The 21,475-nt window shown below is 37.3% G+C and overlaps 1 protein-coding gene across 3 annotated transcripts in view; it reads right to left on the bottom strand.

Annotated features, from left to right (window-relative positions):
* LAMA2 (laminin subunit alpha 2) overlaps positions 1-21,475 on the bottom strand; it is a 336,497-nt gene that overhangs the window by 205,744 nt on the left and 109,278 nt on the right. For all 3 annotated transcript variants that reach the window (XM_068184425.1, XM_068184426.1, XM_068184427.1), the window contains exons 5-9: positions 10,532-10,711; positions 8,363-8,452; positions 6,052-6,169; positions 4,172-4,350; positions 2,424-2,523 (exon numbers count right to left, since the gene is read on the bottom strand). In XM_068184425.1, the coding sequence (XP_068040526.1) occupies positions 2,424-2,523; positions 4,172-4,350; positions 6,052-6,169; positions 8,363-8,452; positions 10,532-10,711 (667 nt within the window). The remainder of the gene's footprint in view (positions 1-2,423; positions 2,524-4,171; positions 4,351-6,051; positions 6,170-8,362; positions 8,453-10,531; positions 10,712-21,475) is intronic.

The raw sequence follows: 21,475 nt of genomic DNA, 5'->3' as shown, positions 1-21,475 counted from the left end.
CATTCTCAGGACTGGAGAAACTAGAGCATCAACAGCTTCTTTGAATGCCTGGGGCCAGATGAGCAGGACTGGCTACCTGCAATAAAAGTAAAAGGTGGAAAAGCAGAAAAAATAATCTAAGATGTTATCTTCAACATGTTAGTATGACATGCTTATTGATTTTCTAGAAAGAGAAAGTGATCCAAACAAGAGCTTAATTCTCTTCCTAGAGATATTCAGAAATGATGCAAGAGAAGAATTTGCCAGAAAGAAGATCACAGCACTAAAAAGGCAGAAGGAGACATAGCAAGGTGTCAAAGTACAGTACCACCTTGTCAGATCCAGAAAGTATAAGCAGATTTAGAAAGCAACCATGAGATGGTTTAGATCTGCTGAATGCTTAGAGGCATAACACATTTTGAGAGCTCCTAAGGACACCATTACTGACAAACAAGATGGAAAAAAGTCTCTATCTTTTTGCTTTCCTCTTCTTGTGAGAGAGGAGCTGTCAGTCTGTTAAATGCTGATCAGCTGCCAGGCCCCAGGAGGATGACCCACACCAGGGGCCAGAAAAGAAGGGGTGAAAAGAGAGACTGCAGCAGCGACAGGAGTCAGAGACCAAGCAGCTGCTTAACATGCAAGTGGGCCATCAAATTTTTTTTTCAATTAATCATTCCCCATCTCAAAATCACAGTCTGAGAGGTTCCTTTGTTACATTGTCTGTCATCTGTAACCTGTTTTAGTCTCACCCACAGGTTTGGTACAGGCATTGAAGAGTCTTGCTGTGTTTTTGCCAGCTTTGGGATTCATCCTCCCTTCTGCTCATACTGTCTCTCATATCACTCCACGTGATACACTGCACTGGGTATCCATGCCCTGTGCTGGCAGCAGGGAGGGGGCTGCAAGGGCAGCCTCTGTGAGGAAAAGGCTGTGCCAGACACGGCCAGTTCCCAACAGGGCACACACAGCCCCTCAGCCAGCCAGGTCAGAGAATGGAAAAGGGGAAGGAGTGGAAGGAGAAGCTCCCCAGGTCCAGAGCAGATACACCCCTGCAGCCCCTGGAGGAAACCAGGCTGGAGCAGATATCCACACTGCAGCCCATGAAGGAAATGTTAGATATTTCTTGAAAGAACTACAGCCCATGGAGAACTGCTGGTAGAATTTATTTTTTTTTCTTTTGTGAAGGATGTAGGCCCATGGGAAGCACCCACACTGGAGCTGGGGAAAAGTGTGAGGAGGAAGGAGTGTCAAAAAGGAACTGTTATGACCACTGCTATGACTCCTGCTTGCTATCACCCAGCATCATATTGTGGTAGTGGGGGAGGAGGTAGAGGAGCAGTCTGGAATGAAGAAGTGATATTGAGTCGGGGGAAAAAAAAAGAAGGTGGAGGAAGAGGTATATTCTTAGTATTTGTCTTTGCTTATCACTACCTGAAACTATTTAAATTGGTAATAACTTAACTTTCCCCGGATAAAGTCTGTTTTGCCCAGGATGATAATTGGAAAATGATTCCTGGTCATTACTTTGGCCCATGAGCTGCTTCATCTTATGTTCTGCCCCTGTCCTGCTGAGAAGGGCAGTGAGAAAGTGGCTGGGTGGGCAGCTTCAGCTGGCTAAGACCAACCCACCAGAGATACCACTGGGACAGTAAATCGGTATCATTTTATTACACTGATGCAATCAGTACATGGTTATTACAGTAGATTATGGGCCCTGTCTTTGCATCTCTGCCATGTTGCTTTTATGCTCTATTGATCTCTGTTTTAAAGGATTGCTGCATCTCATCAATTGATTGTAAGTAGCCCAATTTATAAATCTCTTAAGAACCGACCCTGAGTTTTGTTGTCTTCCTACAGTATTTTCAGATGTTTTACAATGAAAGAACCAAAACATATGGCAATTCATTGTTTCCAAAGCCCAATGAACAGTTCATTGTCTATGTGAAGACAGCTTTTACAGGGCTATGGCAAGCATCTTGTAATCCTACATGAATAACACAGAAAGCAAATAAATACCTTTCAAGAGTAATTTTTAGATTTCAAATGGAAATATGCTTAGATAGGAAAAGATATTATAACATCACTGTTGCATGAGTTTTAATCTCCGTGGCAAAAGAAGAAAGCTCTTTAATGACCAAATTCTTCAATATTTTCCACTGGGAATATTCTTCCAAACATACACAAGTTTCCCAGCCATTAAATCTGAAAGAAGCCTGAACAAATTGGGAATATGAGTTTCAAAAAAGAGAAAAAAAAAAAAAACAAAACAAAACAATGCAGCTGGATTACTGTTTGCATGAGTAAAATTTAAAAAAGAACCACAATAAACCAAATCCATACCTAGTGGTTTTTTTCCTTGTTAAAGACACCAAAAATGTGATTCGGCATTTCTCTGACCATTGCTGGACTTCATCTTTAACATCCTTACATCTGAGGGATCTTACCTCCTTCTGTATGTTTTTCATCCTTGACACAGGTATCATTTAAAGACCCATTTGGATCGCAGGAACATGGCCGGCATGGATCTGGGTTTCCTGGCAATACCTATAAAAATAAAGATGTTAGAAGAAAAAAACCTTACTTTCAATAATTGGAAACTTTTATTTAAAAAGTAGGAGAGAATGACTTCTGTAGAAGTGGCTCATACTTGAAGAAAAATGAGACAGCTCATAAATTTAGTCCAGGCAGACTACGACAAGAAGAAAAGGCCTCAAATTGCACCAGAGATTGGATATTATGAAAAATTTCTTCACAAAATAGTTTGTCTAATATTGGAATGGACTGCCCCAAAAAGTGGTGGAGTCACCATCCCTGGAGGCATTTAAAAGATATTTAGATGTGGCATACAAGGACATTGTTTAGTGTTAGGTTAAGGGTTAGACTCAATCTTAGAGGTACTTTCAACATAAATGATTCTAGGTTGTGTGAATCAATTAAAGCTACATTTGGGATTTTTATTTAGAAATATGTAGTGACTTAGATGCAAATATGTCTTCAACTAAAAAAATACCAGGTGTACAGATTGTAACAGAACCTTATATAATTAAAATCAATAAATGCAATTAAGTAGATTTTAAGTATTTACTACCTAAAGTAATATTGACAATATCAGCTGTTCTGGTCAACATGGTTCAAAAAACAAACTAATGTTAGTCAGTAAGAGAGAAAAAAGGTAAGTGAAGAAAAGTGAACATTAAACAATGGAACAATTTCCTTTTGTTCTTGAGAGGTTACCTCAACCAAATTTAAACCTTAATCTAATATCACACTAGGAATATAAATTAGAAGTTCTGCATGAACTAGATACATACACATAGTATGGATATACTACACTATACAAACACACACATATATATCAAATCCCTTTTAGCTGTATGATAACTTAAAACAGAGGTAAAAATCAAGTAAGTGCCCTGCTGCTGAAGAAATTGTTTCTCAGTACTCCTTTTCTCAAGTTGTAAGGCTTAAACTAGTCTATCAGAGAAAACGTAATTACTGCTATTTGCTGATGTTTTCTCTTTGAGGATTGAACACCAATCAGACTAAAGGCCATTATTTACCCATCTGAAAATATACAGATGAAATAGAAGCAATTCAAGCACACACTAATAGTGTAGCTGTCTAAAGCACAGGAATGGCCCATATTGACAATACAACCTAATATAAGATTCATCTTCTGACAGCTTCCACTTAGATGAAAATACAGTCTTATACGATGAAATACAAAAAAGCAATTTCCACTGCACTGAAATTTAATGACATTCATGAAACACTATAGAACTTCAGTGGTTATTAATTCTACATTGCGTTTAAAAAACAGAAATTACAGTCTCTCTTTCATCAATACCAAATATAGCAATATTTCTTTGAACTTTGATAACAAAAGTTGAAATTCATTACTGAGGCAGAAGTTCTGTTTACAGGACCACATCCTCTTTTAAATTAAATTGAAATACTAGCTGGAGGCCCTGACCTCAAGTGCATTCCCTCATATCAACACAATTCACTTTCCTATTTTTCCGAGCGTTAACTTTATACGTTCCCAGCTGTGAAAAGCAACCACTGCACTGCCAGATTTGGAAGTTAACCCTCACAAAATGGCAGTCCAAACTCTGTTTAGTAACGTAAGCTGATGAAGCGATGGTTTGAACAGCGAGCATTGCAGCGAAGGGAGGCGGGAGCAGGCACTTACCCCTTTTGGCCTGAAGTAGCCGTCCAGGCAGGTCTCGCAGTTGATGCCGCTGGTGTAGCCTGAGCAATTCACACACACTCCGCCCCCCAGGTACTCCCCATGGATGTTCAAACTCTGATTTCTGTCTGCCACATCCTGATCGTAGTAACACTCCTCAGTCTTCCCGTGACAGTTGCATGCTAAAAGAGAAGGAATGCGTTAGCAAATACTTCTCCACTGGGGATGCCCCACTGTTACTGAGGTATTAAAAAGAGACATTCAATATTTTATCATTGGTCCTGTGTATATTGTAAAAGCACATCCAAACATTAATTTACTACTTCATTTGTGAAAGGCAATGTGGTCCCATTACAAGCAAAGTCTGAAATTCTATTGAATTAAATAAAATTGTATTTTTTCTCCTCAATATTTTGTCTTGGGAAGTACAAAAGTTGACAGTCACAGTCTAATTATGATGTTCTTGGTTTGTTTCAGTTTGTTTGATTTTTTTTTTCTTCTTTAAATTGATAGCTGAAAAACCTTTTGGTGGTTGCATACACATACAGCTCATGAAAGGGTCATCTAAATTAAAATGCAGGAGGAGTCGTAAGGAAAGCAGCACAATGGGATGAGTAAATTAAAGTGAATCAAATAAAAGCTGAAAGACATCCTAAAAACATCTCACTTGCACATATGCATATAGGAACTGGAGCAGAACAAAGGGATTCCCAATCTTAAATCTTCTTTTGACATTTATATCTGAACTCTAGACTTCAGGTCCAAATACAGGAAAGATAATCTCATAATCTGTTGCAGTGAAAACGAGGTAGTTCACTGTCCCTTTCGCTGTGGTATTAAAACATTCATTTCATCATAAAGAGAAATTCAAAGCTTGTCAACATTGTGGAGAGGCGTTCTCCTTACATGCGAACCAGATCCCAGGGAACTGTTTCGACCAAGACAGCACAACAATTCACTGATAGCTGAATAGGGTGTAAGTGTCTTAAAAATTAAACATGAAATTAAATTTACCCTGCCTTCATTCCATAATGCATTCCCAGTGCAGACACAGTCCCAACTAAAACAAAGACCTCTGTGACCAAAGTTTACAGGACACAAATAAGCAATGGCTACTCTAAATACGGGCATATCTGCTCCTTTTTATTTATTTTTAATCCCTCATGATAACATTATAGCTGAAATCCTACAAATGAATAAATATTTAATGTAATGGAGCATTAGATTTTATTATGTTCAGAAATATAAGTGGTATGTGACCTTTGGAAGTAAGATGTTAAAGTTCAATTATAACTACCCTTACTACAATAAATCTGAAAATTAAATTTCCACCCTGTGGGAAGTTGATATCTCAAGGCATGTTTTCATTACAAGTTGGAAAACTAGATACATTGTATTTTCCATTAAAAAAATATCAGACATCAACTTGCATTTTGATAATACAAAAATATTTTGTTTCATCCAAGATGAACATTATAACATATAAAAGTGCCATTTATACAGAAATCACACCAGTAAAGTTTCCTATAATGAAAAATCTGTAAAGAGATATTTTTACTTACCAGGACATAGCCCTGTTATTTTATCAAAACAAAACCATAATGATTATAAAAACTAGACAAGACATTTTTTTTATATAGCATTCCCCATATATCACCATATTACAATAAAATACTCTGAGTTCAATAAAACCATAACTCTACATGTAATTTTTCCACAAAGTCTTTTGAGTCAGTCTAATTAAGTGAATAACATAAAATCAAATGTTATTCATAAACCAATGTGGTTAGAAACCAAATTAACTGCAAAATCACGTCGGACCCAATTTCAGTTTTCAGTAGCAGTTGCAAGAAATTTTCTCTGCTGTACTGCTTTCAACTTACGTTCACATTCATGCTTATGCAGGAGAGTGCCAGCATGCCAAGGCTTTTGATGGAAACCAGGACAACACTGATCACATGTCTCTCCGCATGTGTTGTGCTCACACTGACAGACGGATTTCTAATTTAAAAGAAAAACAAATATTTACACAATGTGATGATTTGAAAAATCTGTCCATGTACATAATATGCATTCCAGTTCAAATTATGAAAACATTACGGATGGCTCTACTCTGTAATTCCTTTGTCTATTCATTTGTATTCGTTTATGCATCCTGCATTCACCAAGTGTGTTTAACATCTATAGCTCTATTTGAAGAAAACAGCCACAAAGCAAAGGAAGACAGCTGGCCAGATAATCTAAGGAGAATCTAAGAATGCAGGAAAATTTATTTCCAACTGGTTAAAGAAATGATGATGGGAAAGTTCCCCAATAAAACAAATAAGCCAAAGTACAGGTACCCCTTGGGTACAGGAAAACTGATCTGACCTCTGAAGGAGCAAGCCATTCTCCACCCTTCCCTCTGATGCAGCAATTCTGCTGCTGAAGAATGAAATAAATTCCATTAGCTGATCCAATACAAATTGCCTTTTTTTAATATTTTGATATTATTTTTTGACTGGATAAGTCAACTTACCATGTAACCTTCCAATTGTGTAACTAATTCTATGGGAGGGATAGCAGGAGTGTTTAAAGTAATAATAGATGAGCACAAGTCCAGCCTTTCAGTCACTTTACAGTTCCCCACAAGACCACCTTAGCCTGGCATGAAAATATTACTGTAAGGAACACCCAAACTCCCTGAAGCCACAGAGGCAGCTTGAAAAAGGTAAAAAAACATGCTGTTTGGAGAAATAAGAAGTAAAAATTGCCTTCCTGATAGTTATTTAGCGAAGGGGATTTTCTGTGGTCCTTGTGAGGCCATACAAGGTCAAACCAGCAAGCCAGAGAAACTCCATGGCTCACAGGACAAAGCATAGATCTTGCAAAACAAGGCAAACTCAATGACTGCTTTGGAAAAGCATGACAGTGAGTTCAAGCAAGTTTATTCCCTGCAATGCTAAGGGAAAGATTCTTTCTGCTAACAAGTACAGTCATAATGTTTATAAGCCTATTTTGGTATGGCTCAGTCTAAAGAATATCCCTGGACAGCTGAACTTCCAAATCTCTTCTGGCTTGAGCTGTTTCACTTAACGCTATTTTTTATACTGGTGAGACAACAAATACGCATTTGATGTCCTACAAAACAGGACATCACACTTGTCAAAATGGCTTTATTTTATCTAGTAGCCAAATTATCTGAAGTATGATATTAATCTCAGTAGCAGCACTTATTTTCAGAGGCAGGCCTGATTCCAACAGATGGCATAGAGACAATGCTGCAGCTTCATCACTAAGGGCATCTGAAACAATAGTTCAACACTTACTGGTACATATCATTACAGAAAATTCTCAGAAGGGTTAAACCAAGGAGTTTGCACAATTTTTACAAGGATCCATAGAAATTGCTTAGAACTCTAAATGTATTCTCTAAAAGCTTTTGTCATTTCTTTAAATGATTTCCTACATAAGGGTTTAATGCCACATAGAAATAAGATTTTCAGTTAAATCCTATAAAGCTCCTACTTAAGCGAATAGTACATGAAGAGATCCCACAATGTGGCATGTAATAGTAAACAGGAAATTCACTATTAGTGACAATGGGTGCATAGAGTTGGACAATCAGTAAAAAAATATATTTCTGCATTAATTATATTGCTTATGTTTTGATTATATTGGTTATGTGCAAAAAAGAGAGTTACAAGTTGAAAGATATTATAAACAGCCCATCATTTTCTAGATTATCTTAAATGATCATTCAATTGATACTCGCTACATAGCCAATGCACCATTCTAGAGCCATCATATGTTTGCAAGCATCAATTAAATATCTGACAATCATTTAGGAAATATCTTGATTAATATCATGAAGGAAAAGAAAGACTGACTGCTAGTGCTCATTTCTACAGCTATGTAGTGTAACCAAGATTTCTGTTTTTCCTAGGAAACTTCCAATATGAATTATCTGAAACCTATTCTTTCATTTCAGGAAAGTCTCTGCTGACACTGTACAAATGTTTATTATTCTGGCTGCTAGCACTGTTTCATTCTGGCACTGCTTCTGACTCTTCTTCTAGGTGAAAAACAGACATAAATTCACAGAACTCTGAAGAATATCAATATCAGGGTTTTTTTTTTTTTGTTTGTTTTGTTTTTGTTTTTTTTCCTCATGTTCCACCCTATAAGTAAGGCACATGAAAAAAAAACACATACATTGGTCACTGGATCCAGTGGACAAGCCTTCGCATGGCCTGAACATATGCACATGCCTCCAACGGAGATGTCTTTTATAGAATAGTAATACTGTAAGACAAAACAGAAATTGAATTGCTAAGTGGATTCTAAAATGCAAGTGCCAAATTGCAGAATTCATTTCTCCTGACAAGACTGTCAGGTCCTGTTTTATTTCTTTTTTGATCTATTACAAATATAGCAGACAGTTAATCCAAGCCATGTCTTGATCAACAGATTCAGGCTGAGTGAAAGAAAGGGTGTAAATTGGCACAGTTCCATTTGTTTGAAGTCACAAAAGCCATGTCAATTTATACACAGCATACAAAAACATGAGAATAGGAAAAAGCTATATGCACACTGGATAATGAAAAGTCAAATGCTATAGAATTTATTCTCTTCAGAAAATATGAAAAGGAAAAGGCATGATGATGGGAAGAGGAGAAAAGCCAGGAAAAAGCTATGAAACAACTTTGTTCACCTTAGCTGGGTCTAATTTGGGCATTCACTGAATGTGGAAAGAAGAACTGTTTTTCACTATTGGCCTTTTGAATGATCATGAAACAGTCTTTATTACTGAGATTTAAGTACTTTTGACCAGTTTTTCTACCATTTGGCCATTTCTCTTTTTTTCTTTGGTGAGGATTAAGAGCCCTAAGCAGAAAGGAGGATAGAAAGATACTAATAATCTTATATTACAAAGCCTGTGAAAAGTGAATCTCATTCATTGTCTTCTGTTTCAACAAGGGTCTCGCAACATGCTCACAGCTGGCTAATCAAATGAAACATATGCTATTTTCAAATTTTGCTATTACAATGTTCAACCTCTTTATCAGATCATGAATAAAAATATCAAACAAAATGAGAACCCTTATCACTCCTAGTTAAACTTCCAACACAAATAAAATGCATAATTTGTGGCTACTCTTTGTTTCCTGACAAGGGTGGCAAGTTTCTGTTGCTCCTTGATCCTTTGAGGTCAGCCTCATGGAGAGATGCCACACAGAAGTTACAGTTCTTTGCTGGTTTGAGAAACCAGTATATTGTCCTGCACTCTGCCTTCATGAGTTTAGAATAATTTTTCAAGTGCTATTTCAATTTTGTATTTCTACTGGTTTAGAATCAGATAATGAAATATCCACTTTTATATAGACACACAGTATTCATGATTAGTGAGGCTGCAATAACTGGACTCAACTGGAAGGGATTCTAGGTTTGCAATTCGAAACAAAATGGTTTGTTCCAAACTTTCAGCAATTGCCAGCACTCTCTATTTAGACAAGGAAATTGAAACAGAAGAAACAAATTTTCTTAGCACTTAGCCATCAATGACAAATGATATTAACAAAAGAATAATGGTACACCCCCCTTCAAAATAGGACTTATTTTTGTTTTGGAAAGTTAGGCTACCACTATAATATGATGACCAACAGGAGGAGGAAGTGATCAAAATAAAAAAAAAAAAGGAGTGTTATATATCCCCCAAACCAGTTTTTGAGAAGGCTTAGTAAAAAAATCAGAGGAAAACAAGAATAACACACAAAATTTGATCAGCAGGACAACAGGGAGATATGGCTTAAAAAGGAAGTAAAAACTGCAGAAAGAAGAAACAGGGGTGTGCACACACAAGACACAGTGGAGAAGACCAGACTATGGGTATGGTATGAGTTTAAATGCTGTATCCATTCTTATAAGCTAAAGCAAAGGACAAAATGCTTGCTGCTACCCTCAATCATATGAAAATGCTACAAGTGTTGCATTCAGGCCCTACTACTACTTATAGTACAGTTAGAATTTTTACTCAGAGGGAGTGTTTAAGGCATGTTAAAGGTAGCAAAGGATTGAGTAGCAGAAGAGGCAAGAGATACTAACAGCAAACACTTGCCAAATACCTACATCCAAATGTTTGCAGCCAGAGGAGCTGGGTGTTTATGTTAATAACACCATTAAGCAGAAAAGGTAAAATTGTTAATTCTGCTCTAGAGAAGATAACAAAATAGAGTGCACAGGGAATTCTCCAACACCAGAATTTTGAAAGACAACAGTAGGTAATCATCAACTCCCAAAATTTCCTATGGCAAACAAAGGCAGGTACAGCACTTAGTGTAAGATAACTTCTACACATCTTTCTACTGTCTTGCTAGAACTTACCCTCCTTGTAACAATGGGATCAATCTCAGCTGGATCTTTGTGTGCAAACATCATTAAATCAGCATTTAGTGTCCGTATCCTCTGGAATCTCAGGCGAATAAAGCGAGCAGAGGTGAACTCCAGTAATTCACGTGACGGATCATCAGCACTCGGTCGTCCATTAATTAGAGAAGTGTGAATCTGAAGAATTATTAAAGCAGTAAGGAATTACATTACATCATTTTTGTCATGATTAGGCCAACAAATATCATTACAGGCAATGGGTTAATGCATTTGTACATGCAGAATAACTTCTTTCCTTAGAAAGTAGATTTCCCCCAAAATATTCCATGTGTCCACAGACCTCAGCTATGAAGAGTCTTTATAATAAAAACATTTAGAGCACAGGAAAGTCATCAGCTACAAAAAGACTGCATCACAAACTGCATACGTGTAACCCAGGCCCTAATCCAGTGTTCATGCTGCAGGCAATTCACTTCTCCTCCCCCAGTCTGAAATTAGGTAATCATACAACCAAATGGGCTCAGAAATTTTGAGTCAAGGGAATGTATACCTGCAATGGGATTCAGAATTCAACAGGGGTCGGTCAGTTTGCACTTCTTACAGCGATCATCATCAAAAGGCTTTTGAACTTTTGAAATACTGAAAACTACAACAGCTAGATGAGACAAAAATCAGCATTCATAAGCACCTCTCCTTTCCCATTGTCACTTTACACATCTTCTCTTTTGAATCTTGTTCTCGGCAAGGTGAAACAATTTCCTGGGTTGCAACTGTTTTCACCTGGTCCTAGAGGGAAATCTTTATCACTTCTGAGAACTTTGTTTGGCATATGTTTTTCCAAAGACACTACCACTCTCTGCCTACACTGTGGTTTCTGTAAAGATTACCTCCCCCTTTCTCTGTCTGCCCTATACTAAAATCTAGAAATCTACCTATGCTCTGTGGCTCCTTCATAGAGACTCTCTCACCTCAACTGAAGCATCAAGGGCAAGGCAACAAAAAACAAGACATCATCTTCCCCTCCTGTCTTTGTGGCTGATCATGGCACACATTAGCTCTGAATCAACTAAATAAAGCAGATGGGCTGCTACAGAACTGTTCTTGGAAAAGGCCTACAAGAAGAAGCATGTCAAGTATAGCAAAATACTGTTAATGAGCACCTAGAGGGAGAGAGGAAAGAAACCATTAATTTTCCTGTATTCTCAAGTGTTAAATTTTAATTGGGGCATTTTTATTACAGACTGGTACACTGAAAGAATGTTCAGATGCTAAGCCAAATGTGCAGAACATTGGAATGAATAAGAGAATTATTTATTCTTTGCAATGAACATGTGTTGCCTCATACCTCAGTGTTCTGAGTGAGAGGTCAGGCCACACGGCCATTTTCTGTAATTGAACATGGTCATATCAGTGCTGGTTTAGGCAAACAGCTGCACTCAAACACCAGCTGGCACTCAGCAGTGGCTGCCTCACACTGAGGAAAGAGACTGTAAATCTACTGCTCCCAGGAAAGCAGCTGCTCTTGTTTCCTGGAGTTTTTGGAGGTGCTGGATAGACTTACTGAACAACTACTGCCTTGCATTGCCTATGTGATACTATCAACTCACTTAATTATCTCAAAGGCAGGCTTCAAGAGGATGGTGCCAGACTCTTTTCAGTGGTGTTAGGACAAGGAGCAAGGTCTCTAAACACAAGAAGTTTCACCTCAGTATTAAGGAAGAACTTCTTTACATTGGCAGTGGCAGAGCACTGGAACAGTCTGCTCAAGTAGGTCATGGAATCCCCCTCTCCAGAGACATTTAAAAGCCACCTGAATGCATTCCCGTGTAACCTGTGCTATGTGACTGTGCTTTGGCAGGGGGCTTGGCTCAGATGCTCTTCAGAGGTCCCTTCCAATCCTAAGAATTCTGTGATAGTGAGATTTTTACTGCTAAGATGGAAACTGTATACCTCATCATGTCCAGCATTCTGCTCTACTGTATCTACAGGTACACCAAATCACTGGGAACCACTCTGCCAGAAGCAGCCATCAATTATATCTTGCCTGTGTATGAATCAGCACCTCTGGGTTTCTGCCATGTTACCTTCAGGAACGGGTGATATCACTACCTCCTATTCAGATCAGAGCAATACAGTCACTGAGCTCTGACTCAATTCTGCTCTTGACTACAAGTAACTAAAGGACATATCTGGAAACAAACAGAATAAAATGCTGTGAAAAAGACATGGTGCAAACAAACAAAAAAAAAAAAAAAAAAAAAAAAAACACAAAAAAAAAAAACCCAGAGGAAGTAAGGAAGAGGTCCTGAATGAGAAATGTCTGGCTCTAAATAGGATAAAAGCACATGACCAGAGAACTGCTCAAATCCCTGGCAAAGAGAGAGAGAACATGTGTGGAGAGAAAACTTCAAAAGCCTGAAGAAGGTGGCAACAAGTCAAGTGGAAATTGACAGATCTTTCAAAATGAAGGAGAATTTTAGCAAAAACACATGCCTAAAGATTTTTTTGCATAATATTTACTTGTGGCTAGGAAACATATTTATTCAGAGTATTTTTTCACACCATCACTGCCTTCCTTTAAAGCAAGATCCAAGAGATTTCTTTTATACTGCCAGCAAACATACATGGGTTATGGTTTAAAGCAACAGAATGCTAAACATTGAAGTTTGATAATCCAGAGGTAAGAAATAAATTTCTTCTTGCTCAATCTGATAGAACAACAGCACCATGGCAGTAATAAGCAGCATGGCAATCTCTCTTCAAATAGACAAAAATAAAGATTTTGGGGGTGGGGGGACAAAGATGCAGGTGAAATCCCATGTATCAAAAGAAGCAAGTTCCCACAGAGAGTTGAAAGTATTAATCGCAGACACAGATTGACCACAAATGACACAGTTGACAATCATCAGTCATACCTTTTGATTATTTTAAAAACAATAAATTTAGTCTTCAGACACTGATAGGGGAAAAAACACCTCCTTGGAATGATAGTTTTACAGAAGTAAAATGTAAGTTAACAAAATAAAACCAGAGGTATTCATTTTAGAATACACCCTATTTTTGAAAGGATTATCTGCCAGCAGTTCATCTATTTGGCAAGGCTAATCTAGTAAGATGATGACTTCCATTTATATTATTTTTAAGCTTTATCTTTAAATGTTTAATAATTTAATTTTAAAACAACAATTAAGTTAACATAATTATTGAAATGCAGCTATGTTCTTCATTAAATATGGCACCTGCTCAAGTATGTACAGCAAAATGACACTGAGACTAGAAAATTCAAAACTGGATAGTTTTATCAAAATGAATCTGAAGCTAAAATTTTACAATGGCAAAATTAATTACTCTAAATTATTTCTCCTCCTATAACCATCTGTGATGAAATAACTCATTTCTTCCTAGAAACACTTAAAATCAACTTGAAAACTGTCCAACCAAGTTGTTCCTATTCCTTGAAAAGAGAATAAGGAAGAAATTACGAATACTTTAGGAACATCTGTCATTAATCAGAAAAAAAACCCAGTAAGAATCTCAATTTAAATAGGTTTAGATTTACAATATTTTCAATATGACTCTCCCAGTGAGACATCACTGAGCTTTTCCAGAGCACACTTACTCTTTAATCTCCCTCCACTATCTTGCACCTGTTTGAAAGGCACTGTTCCCAGGACAGCGCATTTTCAGTTAAGACTCTAATGTGGCCCCTGCCCTCCAAGTATTTTTGAATCAGACTTGAAAACTGTCCCAGTGAACACAATCCTCACTAAGCATCTACCCCTATGCTATATAAGATCATCACAGTATTCCACATACAGCTCCTGTGAAGATTAGCCCCCCTTCCACACTTAGCTGTGCCCATGCTGCATTGTGAGCCACTCCACAGCTCTATAGCAGAGCAAAGATCCAAAGCTCAGTCTTCTAGGAAAATATTAATACTTTAATCCACCCACTGGGCTGCTACAACTTAGATAATCTAAGTCCCTATGAATGAACAATATCAAATTTTTTTCTAGTTTTATGGACAACTTTTTTTTACTATTTCCAAGACTGAAGTGATAATCATAATTTTGGGTTCTAAATGAAAGATACTCCAATTTCAGCTAAAGAATACTTTTCCTTAACAAGGCATTTGTCCATGACTATTTTACAACAAATGGAATATTTAAGACTCTCCAAGAGAGGCCAGAAAAAAACAGTTATGAAAGACTATAAGAAACAGAGCATTTCAACACTGATGCCTCTAATACAATATGATCACTTCCTCTGACTAATCAGTCTACAGGCTTCCTGAGCTACAGCGTGAATCTGAGTCATAGTGTTTAATATCTACCAATTGCCCTCTTCTGTATTAGAGCTCCACTCTCTTTTTCAACCATTATGTTTTTTATCACTACATACCCTTGTCCCATTGTGAGGAAATTTTCTTCTTAAAAAAAACCAACAAACACAGCTGTTGCTGGTGGGGTTGTTCTTTCTTTGTTTGTTTTCTTTTCCCTTTTATAGCTGGAACTCATAATTATTTAATTGAAAGTATTCTACATTTTCATTGGAGAAAATTGTGAGCAGTCAACATATTCTCATTTTTACAATTCAGTATGATGATAAATCAACTTTTTCTTATCTGAGAACTGTAGAGGATGTTACAAGTTTTCTACTATGAAGGGAATTTAGTCTAAGACTAGCCCATCAGCATTCGTGCAAAATTCTTTTTTTCTTCTTCTATTTATTACTCTGCTTTTAGCAACACAGATTTTCATATAGTATTTTTCATGTAGTATCATAAGCTGCTAATAGAACAAATTATCTTAAATTTCACATTACCAACAAATGCTGCTATTACACAATTTTCTGATTTTTTAGATTGCCTGCAAGAATGCCGAACAACAGGGACACTACCAAATATATTCAAAGGACATCTCAAGTACATCAGAAGCTATGGACCATGTCAGAACCAAAAGACCTATCCAGCTTGGCAGTCTGCCCCATACAGCATCCAAGCCAGCATGCTAACAGTAAGAAGGCAAGCATACATAATACTTCCTCAGGGATTTGCTGAGCTATAGGTAGCTTCCATCTGGTAAGCCTCAAAGTATTTCCATGAACTCTGTCTCACCTTAATCCAAGTCACCTTTCAATATCTACACCATCACTTAATTAGGATTTTCTCATCTCATTTAGATGTTGTAGGGAAAGAAATCCTTCCTTTGCTGGTTTTAGGTGTGCCTCATACTAAATTCACTTAATACTTCCAGTTCTGAAATTGGAACAAAGAAATGTATCTTTCTACCAGTTCTATTTTTCATTTAATTCCTTTACTACTAATTAGCTTTGCACAGGTATCAGGCTTCCAGATCTGTAGTTTCCTTGGACGACTAAGGAATGATACTAAAAAAAATAGCGTTTCATTTGACGGTCCATGCTCCTCAGTTACTGAGAATATCTGACAGTGAGGAGTTAAATAATAACTGTTATAATTCACCTGTTTTAGCCTTGAATTCCTTTTCACTACTCAATTTGTCCATTTTTTCTGCACCTCTTCAGTTAACAATCTAGTTTGCAACCGTTTCTCCAACCCCTCTACTGTAAATAATATTTCCAGTGCAGAAACCCTCCTGACAGTCTCTGTAGAAAAAACTGATGCAAATCATTAATTTAGTTTTTCAGCGATGACCTTATCTTTCTTGAACACTCTTTGATCATCTCTCAGCCCACCAATTCTCTGGCAGGTTTCTTGAATCTGATGTGTCTGAAAAAAGGTTTACTTAAACTCAGTCACTCAGAATCTTTTCAACATCTTTATTGCAGTTTAACATTTCATTTGCTGGAACTTATTTTCTTACTTCTTTGCCTCATTTGCGGGAAAAGATACAAATAACACCAGTTGATTTTGATATCTATTATCTTTCCTTGCTTTATGATTTAAACATGATGTGTGATTTCTGTGGCCATTCTAAAATGTAGCATGCATATGTGCGCAATTATATAGTTATTTGACAGTTAATTATTTGGACCAGGATCTGTGCTCTGTTTTCAATTAAACCATCTCAGCTGTACTGAGAACATTCAGGTTTTTAAGAAATACTCTTTTGCACTACATTTTATTGTGACACCTAGAGAATCTGCCAAAGGGTTGTAGAAGGTTGATATTATATTCGTAGCCTTCCTTTGACAAGAACAGCTCAGTTCCACACCTCTGGGCAATTACTGATACTACATTAAAGCAATGCTGTCCCACTTTAGGTGCTGAATTTTAGTTCACAGAGATCTCATACACCATTTTATTTCTGCTGACTTTCTTATGTTATTAAATCTATAGTGCCTCTCCTCTATATGCCAACCAGTCATTCCTAAACAGCTTCTTGTTTCTGTCATGACTATAGTGTCACGTTTCTCCAACACCCTTTAAAGGCTGGTATTAATTATCAAGACAACATTTCTCAGCTGCTGGGTCTGGATACTGGGAAATACTTGGATCCATCCAATCCTAGCTACTGTAACAAGGACACCTCAAAGGGCTTGCAATGTGCTCCATCCAGGTGATGATGAGACCTACAACTAGAATTTCACTACATATTTCATTGGGTTTCTGCCAATGAGGAAGTGACAGACAGCCTAGGAAACTTTTTGCTATTTCTGGCAGTAGACAAGTCCCATATACTGATGAACAAGAACTTATTTAGACTTTACTTGTAATAGGTCTTCAGGACAGAGAAAAGTACTAACCTGCACCCCATCAAATACTTTTTAAATGTTAACAAAATCTCCCTGGGACTTCTCAAGTCTAAGCAAACCCTGCCCTCTCAGCCTCTACTTACAGGACTGACTCTCCAAGTCCTTGTTTGTCTTCCCAAACATTTCCTGGACTTGTTCTAACATGTCCATGTCTATCTATTACTGAGGAGCCCAGAACAGGACTCATCTCTTCATGTGAGTGCTCTCAACACCTCCCTCAATGTGCTGGTGACTGTCTGACTAATGTAGCCCAGGATACTCTTGGCTTTCATTGCTTGCAAGGGCACCTTGCTAGCTTATGTACCACTTAGATTACACCCCTACTCTCACTCAGCTTCCTCCCAATGCTCCTGGGTTATGTAGGCACAGCTGCCTCGCATCTCACTGAACAGAGCTCTCAGCCCACTGCTGCTAGCCCGCATGGTACCAGGCACTGAATTGTCATTAGCTGCCCATCTGCAGGCGAAGAAGGAGCCCCTCTCCTGGTCTCAAAGTCACCAGTTTGCAGTCTTCAGCATCATGGGAATCTCCATTTCTGAACCAACAGACACAGACTCTGCCTGCCTCCCTCTTGTACAGTTACGGCTTCAGGCTGCAGAGTGCCAGATAAAACATAGTTACTCACTTTTGTCACCTCTGATACTGTGCAGTCTAATGTTGTCTACTAACATCCTTCTGCAGTACTTTACTCGGTGACACAAATACTCAAACACATCACCCATTCTGCAGGCAAGGACTCTCCCTTTCTCCCTCAACCTCAGCGAGGTCCAGACAGTTCTTGAAGTCTCTGAGGTTAAATCTGCATCCTGGCTCTGGAACTTGGCCTAAGCTAAGGGCTCTGCTATACTGGGGCAGTCATGGCAGCCAGTGCTGAGGACTGTGCCCAGACTGTGCCTCACCACCACGGCTGAGCACCTAAAACCACTCCTTTGACCCCTCCTTCTGTGTGTGTTTCTGGCACAAACTGATATCCAAAACTGCATCATGTTAGCTGCCTCTGCTGTTAATATGCAACAGTGAAAATGCTGCCATTTGGAATTAATGTATATTATCAACTGCTGAGTTACTTAAAATTAACACACTTTAACAAAGTTTTTAGAAATTTTGAGTATATATCATGGTCTCACACAAATTTAAAATACCAATATAGGAATCCAAGTGGTGTATTTTTCTACTTAGAGCTTTGGTATTTGAAGCCCATTACTTTGCCAAGCAATTTGAGTGCAATCAATCTCAAGCTGTTTGTAGGATACAAAAGCACCCAGCTGTGTGGCTGTGTGACATGGAGTTTTTTTGCTCACTTTCTTTTCAAGAAAACAGCACCACTAACCAGTATGCTTTTCACTGATGACAAGCAGGAAGACTTAATTCTTTCATAAAAAGAGAAAGCTACTTAATGTAATTTGTTATAAGGATGGACTGGGAACATCATCCTACAATAACTTTTGGGTAGTAGTGGTAAAGAACTCCCTTTGTTCAAGTACTCAGTAGATTATTTTGTACATTATATCAAGACTGTGGGCTTCAACATTGGTAGTCTGTGTAAGGCAGTGGTCTGACCCTAAACTATTGTCAAGAAACGTCAGTGTCTCACTAAAGTCTAATCTCCGAGAGAAGCATACAAGAAAGAAAACTTTCTGTCCTGCACAAAAGGTCTTGCAACTTAATAATCAGAAGTGGAGAAGACAAAAATGTCATTAAAACAATGATTAATTAAAATGATCTAATGCGAAAAGTAACCCATGATTTACATTCTCAAGTTATGCAAGCACATCAATATGAAGATGAACAATGCTGAAAATAAATTTTTCAACAGGTGATTCAGTAGTTCTCGTAATTCTCCTAAGCAATACCACCTTTAATTATCTGCTGCAAATAGCTCATTTGCAGTAGATGGAAAATTACTGCTGATTAATTAATCTCTTGGTATCTCATATTTAATCCCTAAAGACAAAATTTCTGTGAGTTTTCTTAGTGCAAGACCTAATCTATGATTAGAGTTGATTTCACAACTAAAATAGTAGATGGAAGCATATGCCAGAACTCAGCATCCAATTTTTCTTCATAAATACATATTTATAATAATAGTGTATAAAAATGGTATATTTGGCAATTTTTTCTATATTTCTAATAAGCATCTTCCTATCTTAATAAATTAGTGGTTTAGTAAGTGAAAGCACAACTCCCTTCTGTGCCTCATTAATGATTACAAGAGCTGCTTGAAATGCAATGCTTAAACTTGCATTAAAATGTCAAGGGCTATGCATGTCAGATTGTATCTCAACTAATTCATTCCCCCTAAGAATACAGGCAAATGTCAGTTTAACACACTGTTTAGCAAATACTATTGTGTCATTGACAACTATACCCTACAGCTTAAGCTAAATAGGGCTTCATTGCTTCAGTTTTCATTAACTTGCTTTTGTCACTTTTTTCTTTCCAATTTCACTTGCCTATTCAAGCCACTGCTTTTTTACGGCTTCTGAAATTCTCATGCTTGTCATTTTTGGACAAAAAACAATTTGTCAAAGACATCATCTTGCATACTTGTAAACAGACTGCTCGTTGTCAGAGAAATAGTTATTAATAAATCACAGAATAATAAGAAATTTTATCACCTTGAAAGTGTATTTATATAATGTCAAGTTCTTATTTTCTTGTTGTAACTGTCTTACTTAAGTAGAAACACTTCACTGAGCTGTAGTTTCAGCAACAGTTATGTCTTCCACAGTCTATGAGGGACTCTGACAAGCTGCAAGGCTTGGAATACTGTACACAACCGTTATGGTTTGTGCTCTACTGGCTCTTCTAAGAAAGCACTAAAGCGAGCTGACATTACAAAAAAGGTATATTTTTTCTTTACTACTCCTCAAAGTAGTACACCTCTTCTTGGACAATGATCATAAATAAGACAAGTAATTTCAAATAAATAACAAAAAAAGTAAAGTTAAGTTTTCTTGGACATTGTAATAAAAAGCATTCTGATCCTCAGATTTAACTAAAAGGCTTCTAAGTATGCCAAACCAAACAATATTAAAAAAAAAACTCACCCAAACAACACCCATCCCCACTTTCCTACCAAGATTTTATGATTTCCCCTATTCATTATATGATTATCCTAAAAACTCATGGCACTTCACACTATATTGTCCCTCCTTAATGAGATACACTGTGGAGTCCACTATGGTATTGCAGAGAAATTACTGCCAGTACAGTATTGTGACCAGTAGAAAGAAAATCCACAGGAACTTTTAACAGCTGTAAGCAGTTGCAAACTGCTGCCAAAAACAACTGCTGATGTAAAAGAGGGAGAATGTGAGGATTTAAGCTGTTCAAACAGTAAACAAGTACATCTGCTCCTGAATGTTATCATTAAATAAACTGTGGTAATATGCTTTACATTGATGCAACATTCTTGTTTTGAACCACAACTCTGAAGAATTTTAGACTGAAGCAATTTTAACAAAACTTTTTTGAGATTTTTTTTGTGATGGAAATCCATGTGTGGAAAAGTTCATTACAATTACTGTATAGCGTTGGACTCAAAGTTCTAGCAAAACCTGTGTCATGTCATTTGGAACATAAACTGATGAATGCTTTTGAAAACCAGATGGGATCCATGTGAATGGTAAGCATTAATTTCCTTTAAAACCATTTATAATGATTTAAAAAGAAAGAATAAATCGGACATTCACTTGTAGAATACAACAAACTTTGATATCTCTCCAACTGTGAACCTGACCTGTTCCAACTTCAGAGATATTTTACAGCAGCTACTAGAAGAAAAGTCAGGGGAGGGGAAAAACCCATTTCTAAGTAGCACAGAATGAACAGTCCAGGCCAGGAATGTAATCAGAAATCTTCTGTAAAACACAGCAGATTAAAGAATTATGTGCAAGAAATGTGCTTTTTGTTCTTTGCTCCTATCATGATTAATTGTTGGAAAGTTACAAAAATAGCAGTGCTTACTTTAATTACAAAAAACTACACTTGGCAGGGTTTTTTGAACTCTCAAATGCCTGGATTTTTCAGATTTCAGTTATGATACATGATATAAAATTACTCATATCATATAGTCAACTATGGTGCTGGTTTTTCCTGGGACTGAGTTAATTTTCTTCACAGTATCTTGTGTGAGGCTGTGCTTTGGATCTGTGACGAAAACAGTGCTGATAACACAGAGATATTCCAGCTACTTCTCATGCT

This window comes from Anomalospiza imberbis, chromosome 3 (genome assembly GCF_031753505.1).
Source record: "Anomalospiza imberbis isolate Cuckoo-Finch-1a 21T00152 chromosome 3, ASM3175350v1, whole genome shotgun sequence".
Classification (NCBI taxonomy): domain Eukaryota; kingdom Metazoa; phylum Chordata; class Aves; order Passeriformes; family Viduidae; genus Anomalospiza; species Anomalospiza imberbis.
Note: the sequence above shows the minus strand (reverse complement) of the source record. Positions and strands in the feature narration are given on the sequence as shown.